This window comes from Phocoena phocoena, chromosome 13 (assembly GCF_963924675.1).
Source record: "Phocoena phocoena chromosome 13, mPhoPho1.1, whole genome shotgun sequence".
In the NCBI taxonomy this organism is placed as follows: Eukaryota; Metazoa; Chordata; class Mammalia; order Artiodactyla; family Phocoenidae; genus Phocoena; species Phocoena phocoena.
The window spans coordinates 49,923,528-49,938,395 of record NC_089231.1 but is presented as its reverse complement, the minus strand read 5'-3'; the positions used below and the strand labels follow the sequence as shown (position 1 = coordinate 49,938,395).

Here is a 14,868-nt window from a genome sequence, read left to right as displayed (position 1 = left end):
TAAGAAAGCTTTAAGAAAAAATAACTTAAAAGAGAAAGACAATTAAATCTGTAGCATCCTATGTATTTTAAGTAATCCTGATTTACCTAAAACACTATTCTTAAAACATGGTAAACAAGGTCAATAAACAAAGAATCAGGTAAATCCAAATGCCATTGCAATGAGTAGGCCATAAAACAGTGGGCTCCATCAAGAAACAAAAGTTTTCAAAAGAGAACATATGACAAATTATTTAGCCATTATTCTAAGTGATAAAGTTGTATTGCTCTGTTTTGTTCTTTTTTAAATTTTCCAAATTTTTTATATGAACATGATTTATTTTAGCAAAGACAAGTCCTTTTCTTGGAAATATTATTTCTCAAAACTCATAAGTCAGGGTTTCCCTGGTGGCGCAGTGGTTGAAAGTCCACCTGCCAATGCAGGGGACGCAGGTTCATGCCCCAGTCCGGGAAGATCCCACATGCCGCAGAGCGGCTGGGCCCGTGAGCCATGGCCGCTGGGCCTGCGTGTCCGGAGTCTGTGCTCTGCAATGGGAGAGGCCACAACAGTGAGAGACCCGCGTACCGCAAAAAAAAACAAACAAACCCAAAAAACCTCATAAGGCAAAAGTGGGCAACAAAAGGAAAAGGTCAGGGACTTCCCTGGTGGCACAGTGGTTAAGAATCCGCCTGCCAATGCAGGGGACACGGGTTCGAGCCCTGGTCCAGGAAGATCCCACTTGCCTCGGAGCAACTAAGCCCGTGCACCACAACTGCTGAACCTGAGCTCTAGAACCCGTGAGCCACAACTACTGAACCCGTGCCACAACTACTGAACCCGTGTGCTGCAACTACTGAAGCCTGTGTGCCACAACTCCTGAAGCCTGTGCGCCTAGACCCCATGCTCCGCAACAAGAGAAGCCACTGCAGTGAGAAGCCCGTGCACCGCAACCAAGAGTAGCGTCCGCTCGCCACAGCTAGAGAAAGCCCGTGTGCAGCAACGAAGACCGAACGCAGCCAAAATTAAATAAATAAATTTATAAAAAAAGAAAAAGGAAAAGGTCAGAGTGAATGGAAGTAATAAGTCTTTCATTAATATCTGGATATAAACACCAAATGACATTCTATCATATTTTTCATCTTATGGAATAGAATTTCCTAGTTGTTCTTAATAATACCCAAATAATTGAAAACTACTATATTCTAAAATAATTTTGACTTTACATACTATTTCTTTTTGAATCTTTGATACACACTGTGAAGATTTATTCTGTACTTAGTTGCTAAACAGCAAAAGAGTACCATATGCTAGATGCCATGTGACTTAAATAGTACCTCAACAGATGTCTTACACAGAGCTGGGGACCAGGGATGTGAGGAGATGCACAAGAAAAAACAGACATAGCCTCTGCCTTCCAGAAATCATCTGGGTAATCTAGAAATTTTCCATTTTCATGGCACAAAGGATAGGAAGATGGTAGCACAGCCATTCATGGCTACATTTCTTTTTATTAAATGCCATCACATGCTTAACCATCTCCAGTTTTGTCTATGTTTTAGATATCTCACTTAAGATATTTGTTGAGTAGCATAAAACAAACATTAAATCTCTAAATAAATTTTAAGGAGAATTTGACAAATTTTTAAACAAAATTGACTCTGCAAGCTTTCAAAAGATATTCTAAGAAATATATATTAAGACAAGTTTATAAGAATCTATTATTCAGAGCGTGTCAAATTCTTCTGTCCAAAACAGAGTCAAAAGTTATGTAACTTGTCTGACAAGCTAGTCTTCAAACAAGATGTCGGAATTAATATTAACTTGCACCGTGGGACGGTGTAAAAACCGTGGACTCTGGCAAATACTCTGGGCAGTGCTGCATATCAGGGACAGTCGGTTCACACTGGCATGCCTCTTATACAATGTCGTCTGCATACTGATTACATAAAAGGAAAACTGCTAAGCTTCTAGAAAAGTTACCAACTGGGAAATCACTGCAAATATGTTTTAGCCAACTAATATTTAGAGACTGAGCCGTAATAAATAAATGCAAGAAGGCCAGTATGTTAACATATCTGGCCTACTCTGAGAACTGGACACTGTTAATTTGAAAAAAAAAAAAGTTATTTTTTGTACTAAAAATATTGTTGAACTCGGGAAAGATGCTGGAAGATCATATGTGAAAAGCTTAACTTTAGAGACACGTATAAAAAGCTCACCATCTGTCGTTTTCATGATTACACTGTACAATTTTTAATTGGGTAAGTTTTAAAACTAGTGGGGAAGAGCTTGTTTCTTGTTGTTAACAAACTAAACCCTAACACAGAAAACTTCCATTGTTCTCCTTATATAGAAAAACTCCACACTCCTTAGACTAACATTTAAATCGTTCCATAAACAGCTTCAGCCAGACGGTTTTCCTGGAACTATTTGTTTTCCTAGAAATATTAACCTATTATATTTTTACTGCTTCTAAACTTTTGTTAAAGATGTTCCATCTTCCGTGAATAATGGAAATAATAATTATTCATATTCAGAAGTTTCCCCACTTAACTAAAACTTTTTTTTTTCAAGGCCAAGTTTAAATGCTATCCTCACCATTGAGCCGTCCTTAAATATCACTGTGGGATGTGACCTCTCCTACTGGACTCCAAAAGTAGCCACATCCACTTGTAATAGAGAACATGGGTAGTACGTATGCTGAATCTCTGCTACCCTCAGTAAACTCTAAACCTCTTTAAGCCCCCAAATACCATGCACGGAACTTTGTACAAAGAAAAGACTCAAATGTTAAAAGACTAAGGGAAATAATAAAAATATTTTATTCCCATGGCTTACATAGAAAATCCAAATAGTTCTGGATTATTTAATTTTACATCAAAAGAATTACTGTATTTTAGTTTAAAAATATATAAGATACAAACATTTTCATTTATATTACTACAGGTTGGCTAATTAGGGCAGATTGATAAATTATTTAAAACTACATTTTCTTTTTACTTGAGGCATAAGAAAATATAGTTTGCTTGTTTTTCAACATTCACTCAAATATTTCTATCACTGGGGATAAGATATTTTAAAAAAATAAACTGGATGAATAGCATTTCATTTCCTCTACCTAGTCCTTCTGGGAACAGTGCTGCCTTAAGTGTGTGTGTGTGTGTTTTTTTTTTTTAAAGTAAACACAAACAGCAGAGAGAATAAACAGTCCCAAAACTATCTAGTGACAAAGCTAAGGTCAGAGGAAATAAAGAAAATAGCAAAATAAGACAATTTCTCTCTTGTGGTGAAAAAAGTGCAGTGCATCTGACTACGTGCTTGAGAGACATGATCTAACCTGCATGAGAAGAGGTGTTTTTAAAGTTATCTCATAATTGGAATTATCTAAATGCCTCAAGAAAATCAGTACTATCTCCTCAAAATGGAGAAAAAGATGTCTGCACATAAAAATCAACTATTCTTCTAGAAAACTTCTACTACATAAAGCCGTAACTTAAAAAAAAAATCGAGATTGGTAACGTTATATAAGATGTAAGAATATAAATTTATCTGTTTCTTGTTCAAATTAAGATGATTAGCTTGAAATCAATCACCCACTAAACAAGTACCACTGACCATTCGATCTGTATGTCTACATCTACACAACTTAACATTAGTTGCAACAGAAGTATAAAATATATCGTTCAGAACAGCATGTGTTAAATGAGTTAAAGCATGAGGTAAATAAGAATAAGAAGATAATAAAAGGGATGTTATAAGATATAAATAGCAAACAAATTGTACATACATAAAAAATGTTACATATTCAGAGAAAAGAGTTACCATTATGGGATGCAGTAATAAAGTGAAGTTTGATAAAAGTAATGGGATTTGAGCCTGATCTTGAAGAATAAGCTTTTTTATTGTTAAATACAATGCCCAATAAAATGAACATATCCAAAATATCTGTAACTATTATTTTCAGATAGTACTGAAAATACTGGTCCTGAGAGGAAGAGAGTCTCAGAATTATGAGAACTCGAGAGGTTAGAGGATTTGCATCTACCATTTATCGAGTGGCTACCATGTGGCAAGCACTACACTCCAGGTGCTGGAGATAGGGCGTAAGTAACTGAGAAACAGTTTTTGTCCTTACAAAACTTGCAGGCTAGCAAGGAAAACAGAAAATAAAACAATTATTATTGAATGAACAGTACTGATCAGAGGGCATCTTTAGAATAGTAAGAGGGAAAAACATATTTCTTGGAAAAAATAAATTGAATTAATTTAAAATTTTAGAAAAGAGTGTACCAGTTAGGAAGACCTTTTGGGGTCAAAACAGGGAAGAAGCCAGCAGAACTATGAAATGTATTTTGCATTCTTTTGCAAATAAGAGTGAAGGGAGGGCTTCCCTGGTGGTGCAGTGATTAAGAATCCGCCTGCCAATGCAGGGGACATGGGTTTGAGTCCTGGTCCGGCAAGATCCCACATGCCGCAGAACAACTAAGCCCGTGTACCACAACTCCTGAGCCTGTGCTCTAGAGCCCAAGAGCCACAACTACTGAGCCCACACACCTACAGCCCGTGCTCCGCAACAAGAGAAGCCACTGCAATGAGAAGCGCGCGCACTGCAACGAAGAGCAGCCCCCACTCCCTGCAACTAGAGAAAGCCCACACACAGCAACAAAGACCCAACACAGCCAAAAATAAATTTATAAGAAAAAAAGTGAAGGGAGGCAAGGAGGAAGATTTTATTGATTAAAATCTCCATCAAAGGCTATGACTGGGGAGTTCCCTGGTGGCGCAGTGGTTAAGAATCTGCCTGTCAATGCAGGGGACACAGGTTCGAGCTCTGGTCCAGGAAGATCCCACATGCCGCGGAGCAACCAAGCCCATGCACCACAACTACTGAGCCTGCAAGCCAGAGCTACTGAACCTGAGTGCCACAACTACTGAGCCTGCATGCATAGAGCCCGTGCTCCATGACAAGAGAAGCCACTGTAATGAGAAGCCTGTGCACCGCAATGAAGAGCAGCCCCCGCTCGCCACAACTAGAGAAAGCCCGCACACAGCAATGAAGACCCAACGCAGCCAAAAATTAATTAGTTAATTAATTAATTAGGAAAAAATAAAGGCTATCATTGGATTTGCATCACTCCTCACTGTACTGTCCTGGCAATGAGCTCCTAACCTTCTTTGTGGTAGTGATCTTGTGAGAAAAACCAGTCAACAAAGGAGTCAGGTAGAGTCACATGTGACCCAGGGAGCTCTGTCTCCAGGAAAGTCAAGAGAGAGGCACTAGTAGGGTCTGTGCCCCAACAAATAAGGTGAAGAGTGAGAGAATTTGATGATGTTTTCTCCTATAGACTGGGCAAAATAAATACGAGTAATAAATCACTTAGTTTCATAACCTCTTTGCATCTCTACTTGACTCCTCATCCTGGCTGTCTGAAAGGAAGCCTGGACCCGGGAGAGCAGCTCCCTCGCCTGTGCCCTGTATGACAGACCTGGGCAGGAGCAGCTGTGGTGGCCTGAGCTCTGCTTGCTCTTCCCGCCCCTTCTAAGACCTGAGGAGGCTGGGTCTGCCCAGAGCGGAAGATGGAAACACAAAGTGCTACAGTAAAGGGGATTAGTGCCATGACAGGGAAAGTGGAGGGTGGTTTGGAAACACATAGTAAGAACACTTAGGCCCATCTTAGAGAAGCCAAGAGTTTCTAGAAGCTACACTTAAAAGATGAGGAAAAGCTAATACTTCACACAATGGGAACAAGACCCTAAAGCATGAGAAAAGTTCAATGCTACTGAACACTGAGTAAGAGGAAGGAAGAGGTGAGAGGTGAGACTGTTGATGCGAGCAGACACAGGTCAAGGTAGAGTGCAATTACCCTAAGGCACTGGAGGCCACAAGACCTGATCTGTCTTCAGAGGCCCCTCTCAAACCACACTGTGGAACACTCCCTGGAGGCAGCATGGCCAGACAACAGGGGCTGCAACCTACAGGCAGGACAGCTGTGGCCTACGTCAGTGTACCGATGGGGGGACAGAGAAGGGGACAATGGAGAGACAAAGGAGACACAGAACGTGCTGCGCAGGAAGGATGCACTCCAAGGTTAAGAGGACTCCAAGGTTTGGGCTCAGGAAATTCTATCAAACGGTCATGTGTTCTTTCAGATGAAAAATACCAGAAAGAACCTCAGGACAAGAAAAGAGAAGAAAAAAACTGACAGGAAAAATAAAGAGGATTTCTTTGTTGCGAGCTGGAAACTTCAGCCCTGCATCAATCCCACCGTCCCCTCGAACCTCTGAACGGGAGACTGTAAGGATTTGAATAGCACCTCAACTACAGCAGCCAAGTGACTGTCCTCAACAAATTCTACCTTTCACTGTAGATGCAGATCTAGGGATGAAAATCTGTAACCTTTTCTAGCTCATAGATCAAAAGTTTAGGAGTAAATATAGATTTCTCCATTTAGTCCAGACTCATTATTTTCTAAGAGCAGTCTCTAGAGCCAGGGTGCCCAGGGGCATACCCTGTCTGGTTTTTTTTACTAGCTGTGTGACCTAAGACAAGTTACCTAAGCTCTCTGTGTCCCTGTTAGCTTATTTATAAAATGGACATAATAGCTGTTATGTGCTAACGCTGGGTTGTTATAAGGAATAAAAGAGTTAATATATGCAAAGTATACAGAACAATGCACAAAAAAAGGCTGTATGTGGCTGCTGTTATTCTAGACAATACAATTTGTGCGTTACTGATATATTTTACATTAGAAAGTGCATGGGACACTTGTGGTACCTGGCTTACTAAGTTGATGGAGAAACATCCCTCTAACCCCAACCCATAAAGATGCTGATAAAATAATAATAATTAAATAATATATAGCAGAGTTTGAAGGAACAAAATCCCAGATATGCTGGAAACCCACAGAAAAGTCAAGGCTGACAGAAGAGGTGCATGCCAGTGAGGGCACGGTAGGGAAGGCCAAGCACAGGGGTGTCAGAGGTCAGCTAGGACATAAAGCAGGGGCTGAAAGCTGTGCCTTCACACCTACATGAGGGGGAGATGTGGCTCTGGCCTCACCAAGCAGAGCAGGGCCTTGACCCCCAGTGAAAGCAGAAATGGGCTCAGGGAAGCAGTGAAGAAGGGCATTTTCTGCCTAGTACTGTGGGTGGGAATCATGAAAAACAGAAATCCCTAGCTCATGCTGCATCTAGATATGCAATCCAATTTTAAAACTCTTACATCAACAGAAGCAGACACAGAACTACTGTGTAGGGACACTTCCATAATCCAGGAGGCAGAAAAAAACAAGCTCTCAATAAAAAGCTAAAATCCACCGTGAAGGAAACAATCCATCCCAAGGGACAGTTAGCCACAACAACTTGAGATGTAAGAACATGCTGAAAAGGGCTTTAACTTTACACGCTTAAAATGATGAGAGATAAAGTTCGAAATGTATGTAACATGAAAGAGCAGGCTTCTATGGAAAAAACTAAAACTTTAAAACTACCACCTAGAATTTCTAGAATTATGAAATACAATTAGGATTAGAAAGTCAAAGGATTAAACAGCCAAAAGAGATCGAACTGAGAAAGAAACTGAAACTAGAAAACAGATCTGAGGAAACGGCTCAGAATGTAACAGAAAAATAAAAAGAGAATGAGGAACTAAGAGGTGGGGAGTAAATAAGAAGGTTCCACACATACCCACAGGAGTTTCAGCAGAACAGAACGGATGAAGAAGCAGTGTGAGGAGAGAACGGCGAAGAACTTTCCCAGATTGAAGAAAGAATGAATGAGTCTTTGAATTAAAAACCACCTCAAGCAGCGGATATCAAGACAGATTAAAACTGCAAAACACCAAAGACAAAGTGGAGATCTTTGAAAAGCCGTAAGTGAACATAAAAAGAAAAAAAAAAAGACTGTTCACCAAATAATCATCATTAGAATATCAGAAGCCAGAAGAAATTGGAATCACATCTTCAAAATGCTAATGGATGGTAACTGTAACCCAGTGGGGGTAAAAAAAAAAAAAAAAAAAAAAAGATTTAGATGAGAGAGAAATTCTACCACCCACAGATCCTCAGTGAAAGAACTAGTCACAAGTCTGCCTCAGGAAAAACACTGAATCCACGGGAGAAGAGTAGGATATAAAAACCAATGGCACTGACTGCGGAACCCCTATTGGTAAAAGAATGCAAAACGCTCTCCAGTGTGGACAGCTTCTTCCCCAATTTGTTTGTCTCTAGAAGGTCTCACCGAATTATACAATCTGTTCACTCACTAACTTGACAGAAAAAATGCAGTACTTGTTTCTCCCTGAGTTCAACAGAAATAAGTTATAAATTTATTAGCTAAATACGTTATTCATTTTATTCACTCACAATGCGTGTGTGTGTGTGTGTGTGTGTGTGTGTGTGTGTGTGTGTGTGTGTATGGGAGGGGAGGATGGGTAGGAAGGAGAGGGGGAGAAAGAGGCAAGCGAGTACAAGCACCTACCACATGCCGTGCACTGTTTAGGAGCTGAGGATAATCGGTGAATAAAACAGACCAAAGTTCCTCCCTTCGTGGAGTTTATATTCCAAAAGGAGAGGCAGACAATCAACTCCACACACATATATAGAAAGGTTGATGAGTGACAAAGAGAAGAACAACACAAGGAAGGGGAGAGCCAGTGCTAGAGCTGGAAGTTTAGCTGGGACTTGGCATCAGTAATGTCCCGGCAGGAAGAGCCAGCAAAGTCAAAGTGTAACTGAAAAGAATTTTACAAAGAGATGACGCACAACGATGGGCCTGAGCGAACTAACAGAGAGGCATGCAGGACAGTTACTACCCTGGGACAGTGGGGCCAAGGGAAGGCACAGGAGGAGCTGGAGTCACAGAATGGGGCCTGGGCCGGGTGGAGCCCAGCAGCAGGGTTAGACCACAGCTTGCAGGAGGGAGCGGGGTAACCCCGACCTACTCCTCCTCCCACCCCTCCACCCATCTCCGCACAGGACCTCCCATTTGCTGGACCCAATCAGAGGGCCAAGGGCAAAGAAGCAGGACTCCTAAAGTCGACAGTGATCATGGGCCCAGGGCACCAAGCAGGGCAGAGAACAGCCGTGGAGGAGCAAACCAGTGCAGGCAGCAAGAGAGGGCCTCAGTCGGAAGGTTCTGCTGGAGTAGAGACCTGGGGAGGGAGGGCGAACCCTGGAGTAAAGCCTTACAGGCAGAGGTGCCAGAACACCCACCCAGGCCCAAGGCAGCTTTGAGGGACAGCAAGAAGGCCAGTGAGGCTGGAGAGAGGCAGGTAGGGAAGGACTCTGTCTTTCACTCTAAGTGAGAAGACCTGGAAGCAAATGCATGTTTTGAGCAAAGGACATCAACCCACTGATGCTTTAGAAAGATCCCTGGGGCAGGGACTGTAGGGACAAGGGTGGGATCTGAGTCAGGAGGCTGTTTTAATAGTGCATGTAGGAGACGAGGGTGGCTTGGACTGGGGTGGCAACAGTGAAGGTGGTGATAAGAATATTTACTCAAAGCCTAGAATTTTGAGGAGAGTGTTAAGTGGGTTGAATAAAAGTGCTTCTCTTTTTAAGATTTTCTTCTTTTAGATAACTGAAAACATGCAAATGTCTTTAACCAGGGATTTACTATGTACACTTAGTAACATGCAATAAAGTGCATGCATTAAACTTGGCATGTAAAGTAATTTATCTTTTATGGGAAGTAACTTAGTATATATCAATAGGCTCAAAAATGTTAATATACTTTCACCCATTAATCCCACTTCCAAGAATCCTATGGTAATAAAGTGATGTCATTAAATATAAATGCACAATACAGCATTATTTATAATAGTCAAAACCTGGCTGCTATAACTAAGGGTAAATTTAAGGTTGTCAGGGAGAACAGATTGACTGCATGGCTTTCAGGATGTCTTCCAAAAGTTTTATAAGTTTGAGTGATTTTATTTGTTTTCACAACCAGGCTTTTGGTAAAGATAAAATAGTAGAGATTTTAAAACAGCATTCTTTGCACCTTGAATGATGTGTTGCCAATGTGAGATACATAAATTTGTCATTAATCCAGGCAGAAATTAGGTTTAAGGTCCACTCATGAAAACAAAAGCATTATTTTAATAGAGGACATTTCAGACCAAAGACACAGTGTTTGGTCAAAAGTGTTTACGGGGGTCACAGGGGAGAAGAATTGTAAATAAAGCTAAAAAATCAGTTTGTGATCGGGCTATGAAGGTCCTTAAATGCCAGGATAAAGAGTCTGCATTTTATTCTGTAGTTTCAAGGACACTTAAAAGATTTTCTCAACAGAAAAAAACATTTATAATAATTTTTTTAAAAAGTAACTAAAATTAATCTGGCAGCAATAATGCAGTATTTCACAGAATTTGAGTTGGAAGAGTTCCTGAAAGGCTTCCGATTCAATTCCCTTTAAGGATGGAATGCAGGAGGTTCCCAAAGGCAGGGAGACTAAAGGACAGGCTGCTGCAGTGATTTGGATTGAGGTGGTGCAGAGCAGAACAGGTACTGTAGAAGACGCAATAAGGAAGAAGGGCGTTGAGTCTTAAAGTTCATGTTCATATAGTTTCATACTAAAATGTAAGACAGCTAACAATTTCAACCACAAGAGCTGGACTCTGCCCACAAACACTTTAGTTTCTCATCTTGAGAAGTCACTGGCAAACTATGTAGGCAGTTTGGAACAGGATGTGTATCTATCAGCTTCCTTTAATAAAACACATGGTACAAGATTATTCTGCTTAATCCCTTGGCATTAAGAGCAGACTCTGTTACCTTCAAAACTCCAATTCCATTCATGAAATTATCTCAACCCTATATACTTAGTATTTACATAAAATGTAGTTTTATTTATCTACACCAATCTTTCAGAAAATAACGTCTATAATTTCTGAACATAATTTCTATACATAATTGTTTAAAACCCACTGACTTTTACTGTAGATATATGAAATAGAATTGTCAGATCACAGTCAGATATTTCAAAGTTTCCCAGATGACACTGTCCAAAATGAAATCACTCTTGCGGTACTGAGTATCATGTATGTCTCTAAGAGCACAAATGATGCATGCCGTCATTTATGAGTGACATGTCATACCAATGATCTGAACCAAGAGATCTGACTCAAGGTTTAAAAGAAAAAAACAATGTAATTTGGTTGTAGTTCTCATATAATTTCTTTCTTTGGTCCAAGTCAAAGAAATTAATCCTTATATTTCATCTCACTCTGTACAGTTTCTGTATCTTTTAAATGTTGTTAGTATCTCTGCTTAGTTTTGATAGTTTTTGGTGAGGATGGTATTTTAAAAGCCCATTGATGGTCACAGTTGCATAGCTCTGTGAATATACTAAAAGCCACTGAATGGTATATTCCACATACGTGAATTCTAGGCTTATGTGAATTATGTCTAATGAAGCCGTTATTATTTAAAAAGCCCATTGAGGATGAAGAGCCTTAAGTAATAAAATATTCTTGCTTGCAATTAATAATCAAAATGACTTGACTGCTGTCCTTTCCAAAGCTATCATCACTCATATAAATACGTGTTTGTTGAACTGAAGTAAAGGGATGCCCAAGGTATACCTGGACAGATACAGAACAATTATGTTCAGTTTACTCTAATATTAACATTTCTTCACATTCCCTGGGCACACATAAACTAGATCATGATTAAAATCAGTAGTTAATCATAAACTCATAGACAACTCAGCTGATTATATTTTAGTGGGGTTATTTATAAACACATCATAGCTAAAGTCTAAAGCAACTGTTAAGAGTCTTAAGTCTAAGGAACATGATAACTGTTTAATTTATAAAGTAATCAATAATTTTTTCTCAAAACCTAATTTGTGTATTGGATTTTATATTGGGATTTTGTATTGGATTGTATTTTGATTTTTGGAGTATTTATAATTAACTCCTGATAATTCATAACTAAAGGAGAGTAAAGGCACAAAAAATTACCTTTAAAAGAGAGATTAATAATTAGATGAATTCACACATACATTCACAGAATGGCAAAAGACTACCAACCGCTTTATTTTATAGATAGGGAAAACAAGGCTCAGAGAAATTAAATGTTCTGCTCAAAAGTAACAACTAATAAGTGGCAGAACAAGGATTCAAACCCAAGACAATTTGACCACAAAATCCAAGTCTTCTGGGATTCATAAACAGTCTCACTACGTAGCCAAAACGAATTCACAGCCCCAAAAGGTTAACTTTAACTTTTTCAAATACAATTCTGAATTCAAACCCCAAAATTATCTAAACTGTATAGTCAGCCTAAGGGTGAACATCTATGATAATGGGCTGTGTTCAAGAGTGGGGTGTGGGGTGTGTCTTTTTTACCTTTAGCCACGTCACACTCCTTAATCATTCTGAGAAAGTTGGAAATTTCCCTGTCTAGTCTCTGCTGGCATATCTGTGCTTTCTGGAAAAGGAAAAAAGAAGACGACAAAGTTAAACTAGTAAAGGATTTTTACAGTACATATGCTTTAACGTTTCCATCAAAACTTCTACTTCATAGGCTGGTACACCGTAATAATTGAGACATATTCCTAACAGAGAGAAAAGGGTGAGAGAAAACTGCCTTAGAAACTGAATATAACCATTAGTTAATCACGTACAGATTAATAAAAATAAATCTCTAAATTTTAAATACATTCAATAGGTCAAGCATGTTCCATACAACTGCAGTAATTACTTCTAATAACCCATTACACAATATATATCTGAGGAGTCAGATTTCTGATTTATTCACACTTTTAGTAGCCTTGATTACATTCATTGAGAAATTATAAAATGCACCCATTAAGAATATATTTTAAAAACTGCTTTTGCTTAAAAACTCCAGATGGTGCTAGCATTTGGAAACCGCAAGCTGATTTTCGTTCAGCAATCTTAGTGCACACAGCCCTCACATAATCAGACCAATAAGGACATCTTCTTAGTATGTAAAAGCTTGTAAAAATAAGGGACAGCATTCATTTTTCCTGTAATTTGAAATTTCTACATATTTAGATCCCTAAAAGCAAAACATAAATACAGAGTTTCATGATGTAAGTTGCATCCCATCTTAGTATAGATTTGGAAGTCCAAAATGAAAAAATCAGATAAAACCATTTATTACATTAACAATGTAATTTTGAAGTTAGTTTTATTTAGTTTCCCTTTAAAGGAAACTAAGAAGCAAGAAAATCATCATTGTAAAGTTGGTTGGTTACGGCAATAAGAAAATATTCTGAGAACCTTGACCTTACCAATATTAGGTTCACATTGTTGTAGGTAGGGTAATACATTTAGCCTGTGAATCTTCCCTACTTGGTACTCCTCATCTCAACTGACTCAACTCCCAAACACTTTTGCTCCCCCTAAATCAGACCTAAGTGCCAAGGTGATATAGGTATGCATGCTTTTCACCTAATAAATTTTTCAGTGCTTCTGAAGCTCAGCTCAACCACAGCAGAATTACTCGTGGTACCACACTAGGGACAAGCAATGTTCTCTTTAAAACGTACATTACTCTATTTTGAGAGCTCCAACAACATAAAAATGCAATTCACTTTTTTTGGGGGGGGGGAGAGGGAGAGGGAGTATACCTACACTGTGCAATCTGAAACACCACAGAACCTGTATGCTGGATCATTTTTCCAGACATAGCCTGTAAATACACGTTTAAGGCAGGAGAAAAGTCAACTGGGGACCACTGAAAACATGCACTGCGCAACCAAATGTTACCACTCATAATTTATTAATAGAAAATTGTCATTTTCACTCTATACATATTTAATACCCCTGCCCATGTGCGCGGTGCGCCAATGCTGCTGTTTTCTATTTTTTCTCCTATGGTGAAAGTTAGCTGGGTGACAAACAAGCACTGGCTTCATTTGCAGACTGTGAATCAACATCATAGTTCCTGTGGTTACCGTTAAAGATAAGAAACACTATTACATTCATCTTCCCTTGGCATATCTGAGAGTTACTGAAAAAAGTTCCCTTGATCCATAATTTATTTAACAGTTACAATAGGTCAGCTGGAGGAGATCTGATCAACACATACTGTTTTATAGTTGGGTACAAATGTGTGTCGTCTATTCTAAACAATTAATGCCATTTAACTGATGCAAAAAACCCAGAAAGGGGTTATTAATACAATTTTTTAAAACCACATTCTTCAATTTGTTATCATTTCCTTGTAGCAGCTACTGGTTATATTACAAAAGCCTAAAACACTAATTAGGAAGGTTAATGCTTACACATTCTTTGCAGATCCCAGCATGGTGTCTCACTGACTTCTATGCCATGCACCTTATGTCAGGTTTTATTTTATTTTTTTTTTCTTCGCTATGCCGTGCAGCTTGCGGGATGATCTTGGTTCCCTGACCAGGATCAAATCTGTGCCCCTGTGCAGTGGAAGCGTGGACTCCTAACTGCTGGACTGCCAGGGAATTCCCTAGGTTTTAATTTTTATGTACACTACATAAATGAGATCCCACTCGAGCAGTGTTCTAATACCCGAAGTGAGACAGTATTTTAAATCCAGGTTATCTGGCACAGAGCCCAAGAGCAGGCGCACACCCACACACCTGAGCTGCAGAGAGTCAGAGGCACCCAGGTTGAGTAGCCAGGCCACAGTCAGGACACCGGTCTCCTGCAGCTACTTCTGCCCACCCAGACTTCCGCTGTTGGTTTTGTTTAAGTTGATGTTTAACTACCTTATCAACCCTGACATATGAGAAAGTTCAAAAATGTATATCAAGGGGGTGGGCATCTAGGGAGGAGTGGAGAGGGTAGGAGAGAGAGGTCATTCATTCCAGCCTATTTGCCACATACAGACAATCCACATTTGGTTAATTAAGAACCGAAGCATTAGCAGATACAGACTA

General features: G+C 39.4%; 1 protein-coding gene across 1 annotated transcript in view; it reads right to left on the bottom strand.

The window, feature by feature from the left end:
* OSBPL1A (oxysterol binding protein like 1A) overlaps positions 1 to 14,868 on the bottom strand; it is a 196,690-nt gene that overhangs the window by 122,314 nt on the left and 59,508 nt on the right. Inside the window, exon 13 of the mRNA XM_065889460.1 lies at positions 12,332 to 12,413. Within this exon, the coding sequence (XP_065745532.1) occupies positions 12,332 to 12,413 (82 nt within the window). The remainder of the gene's footprint in view (positions 1 to 12,331; positions 12,414 to 14,868) is intronic.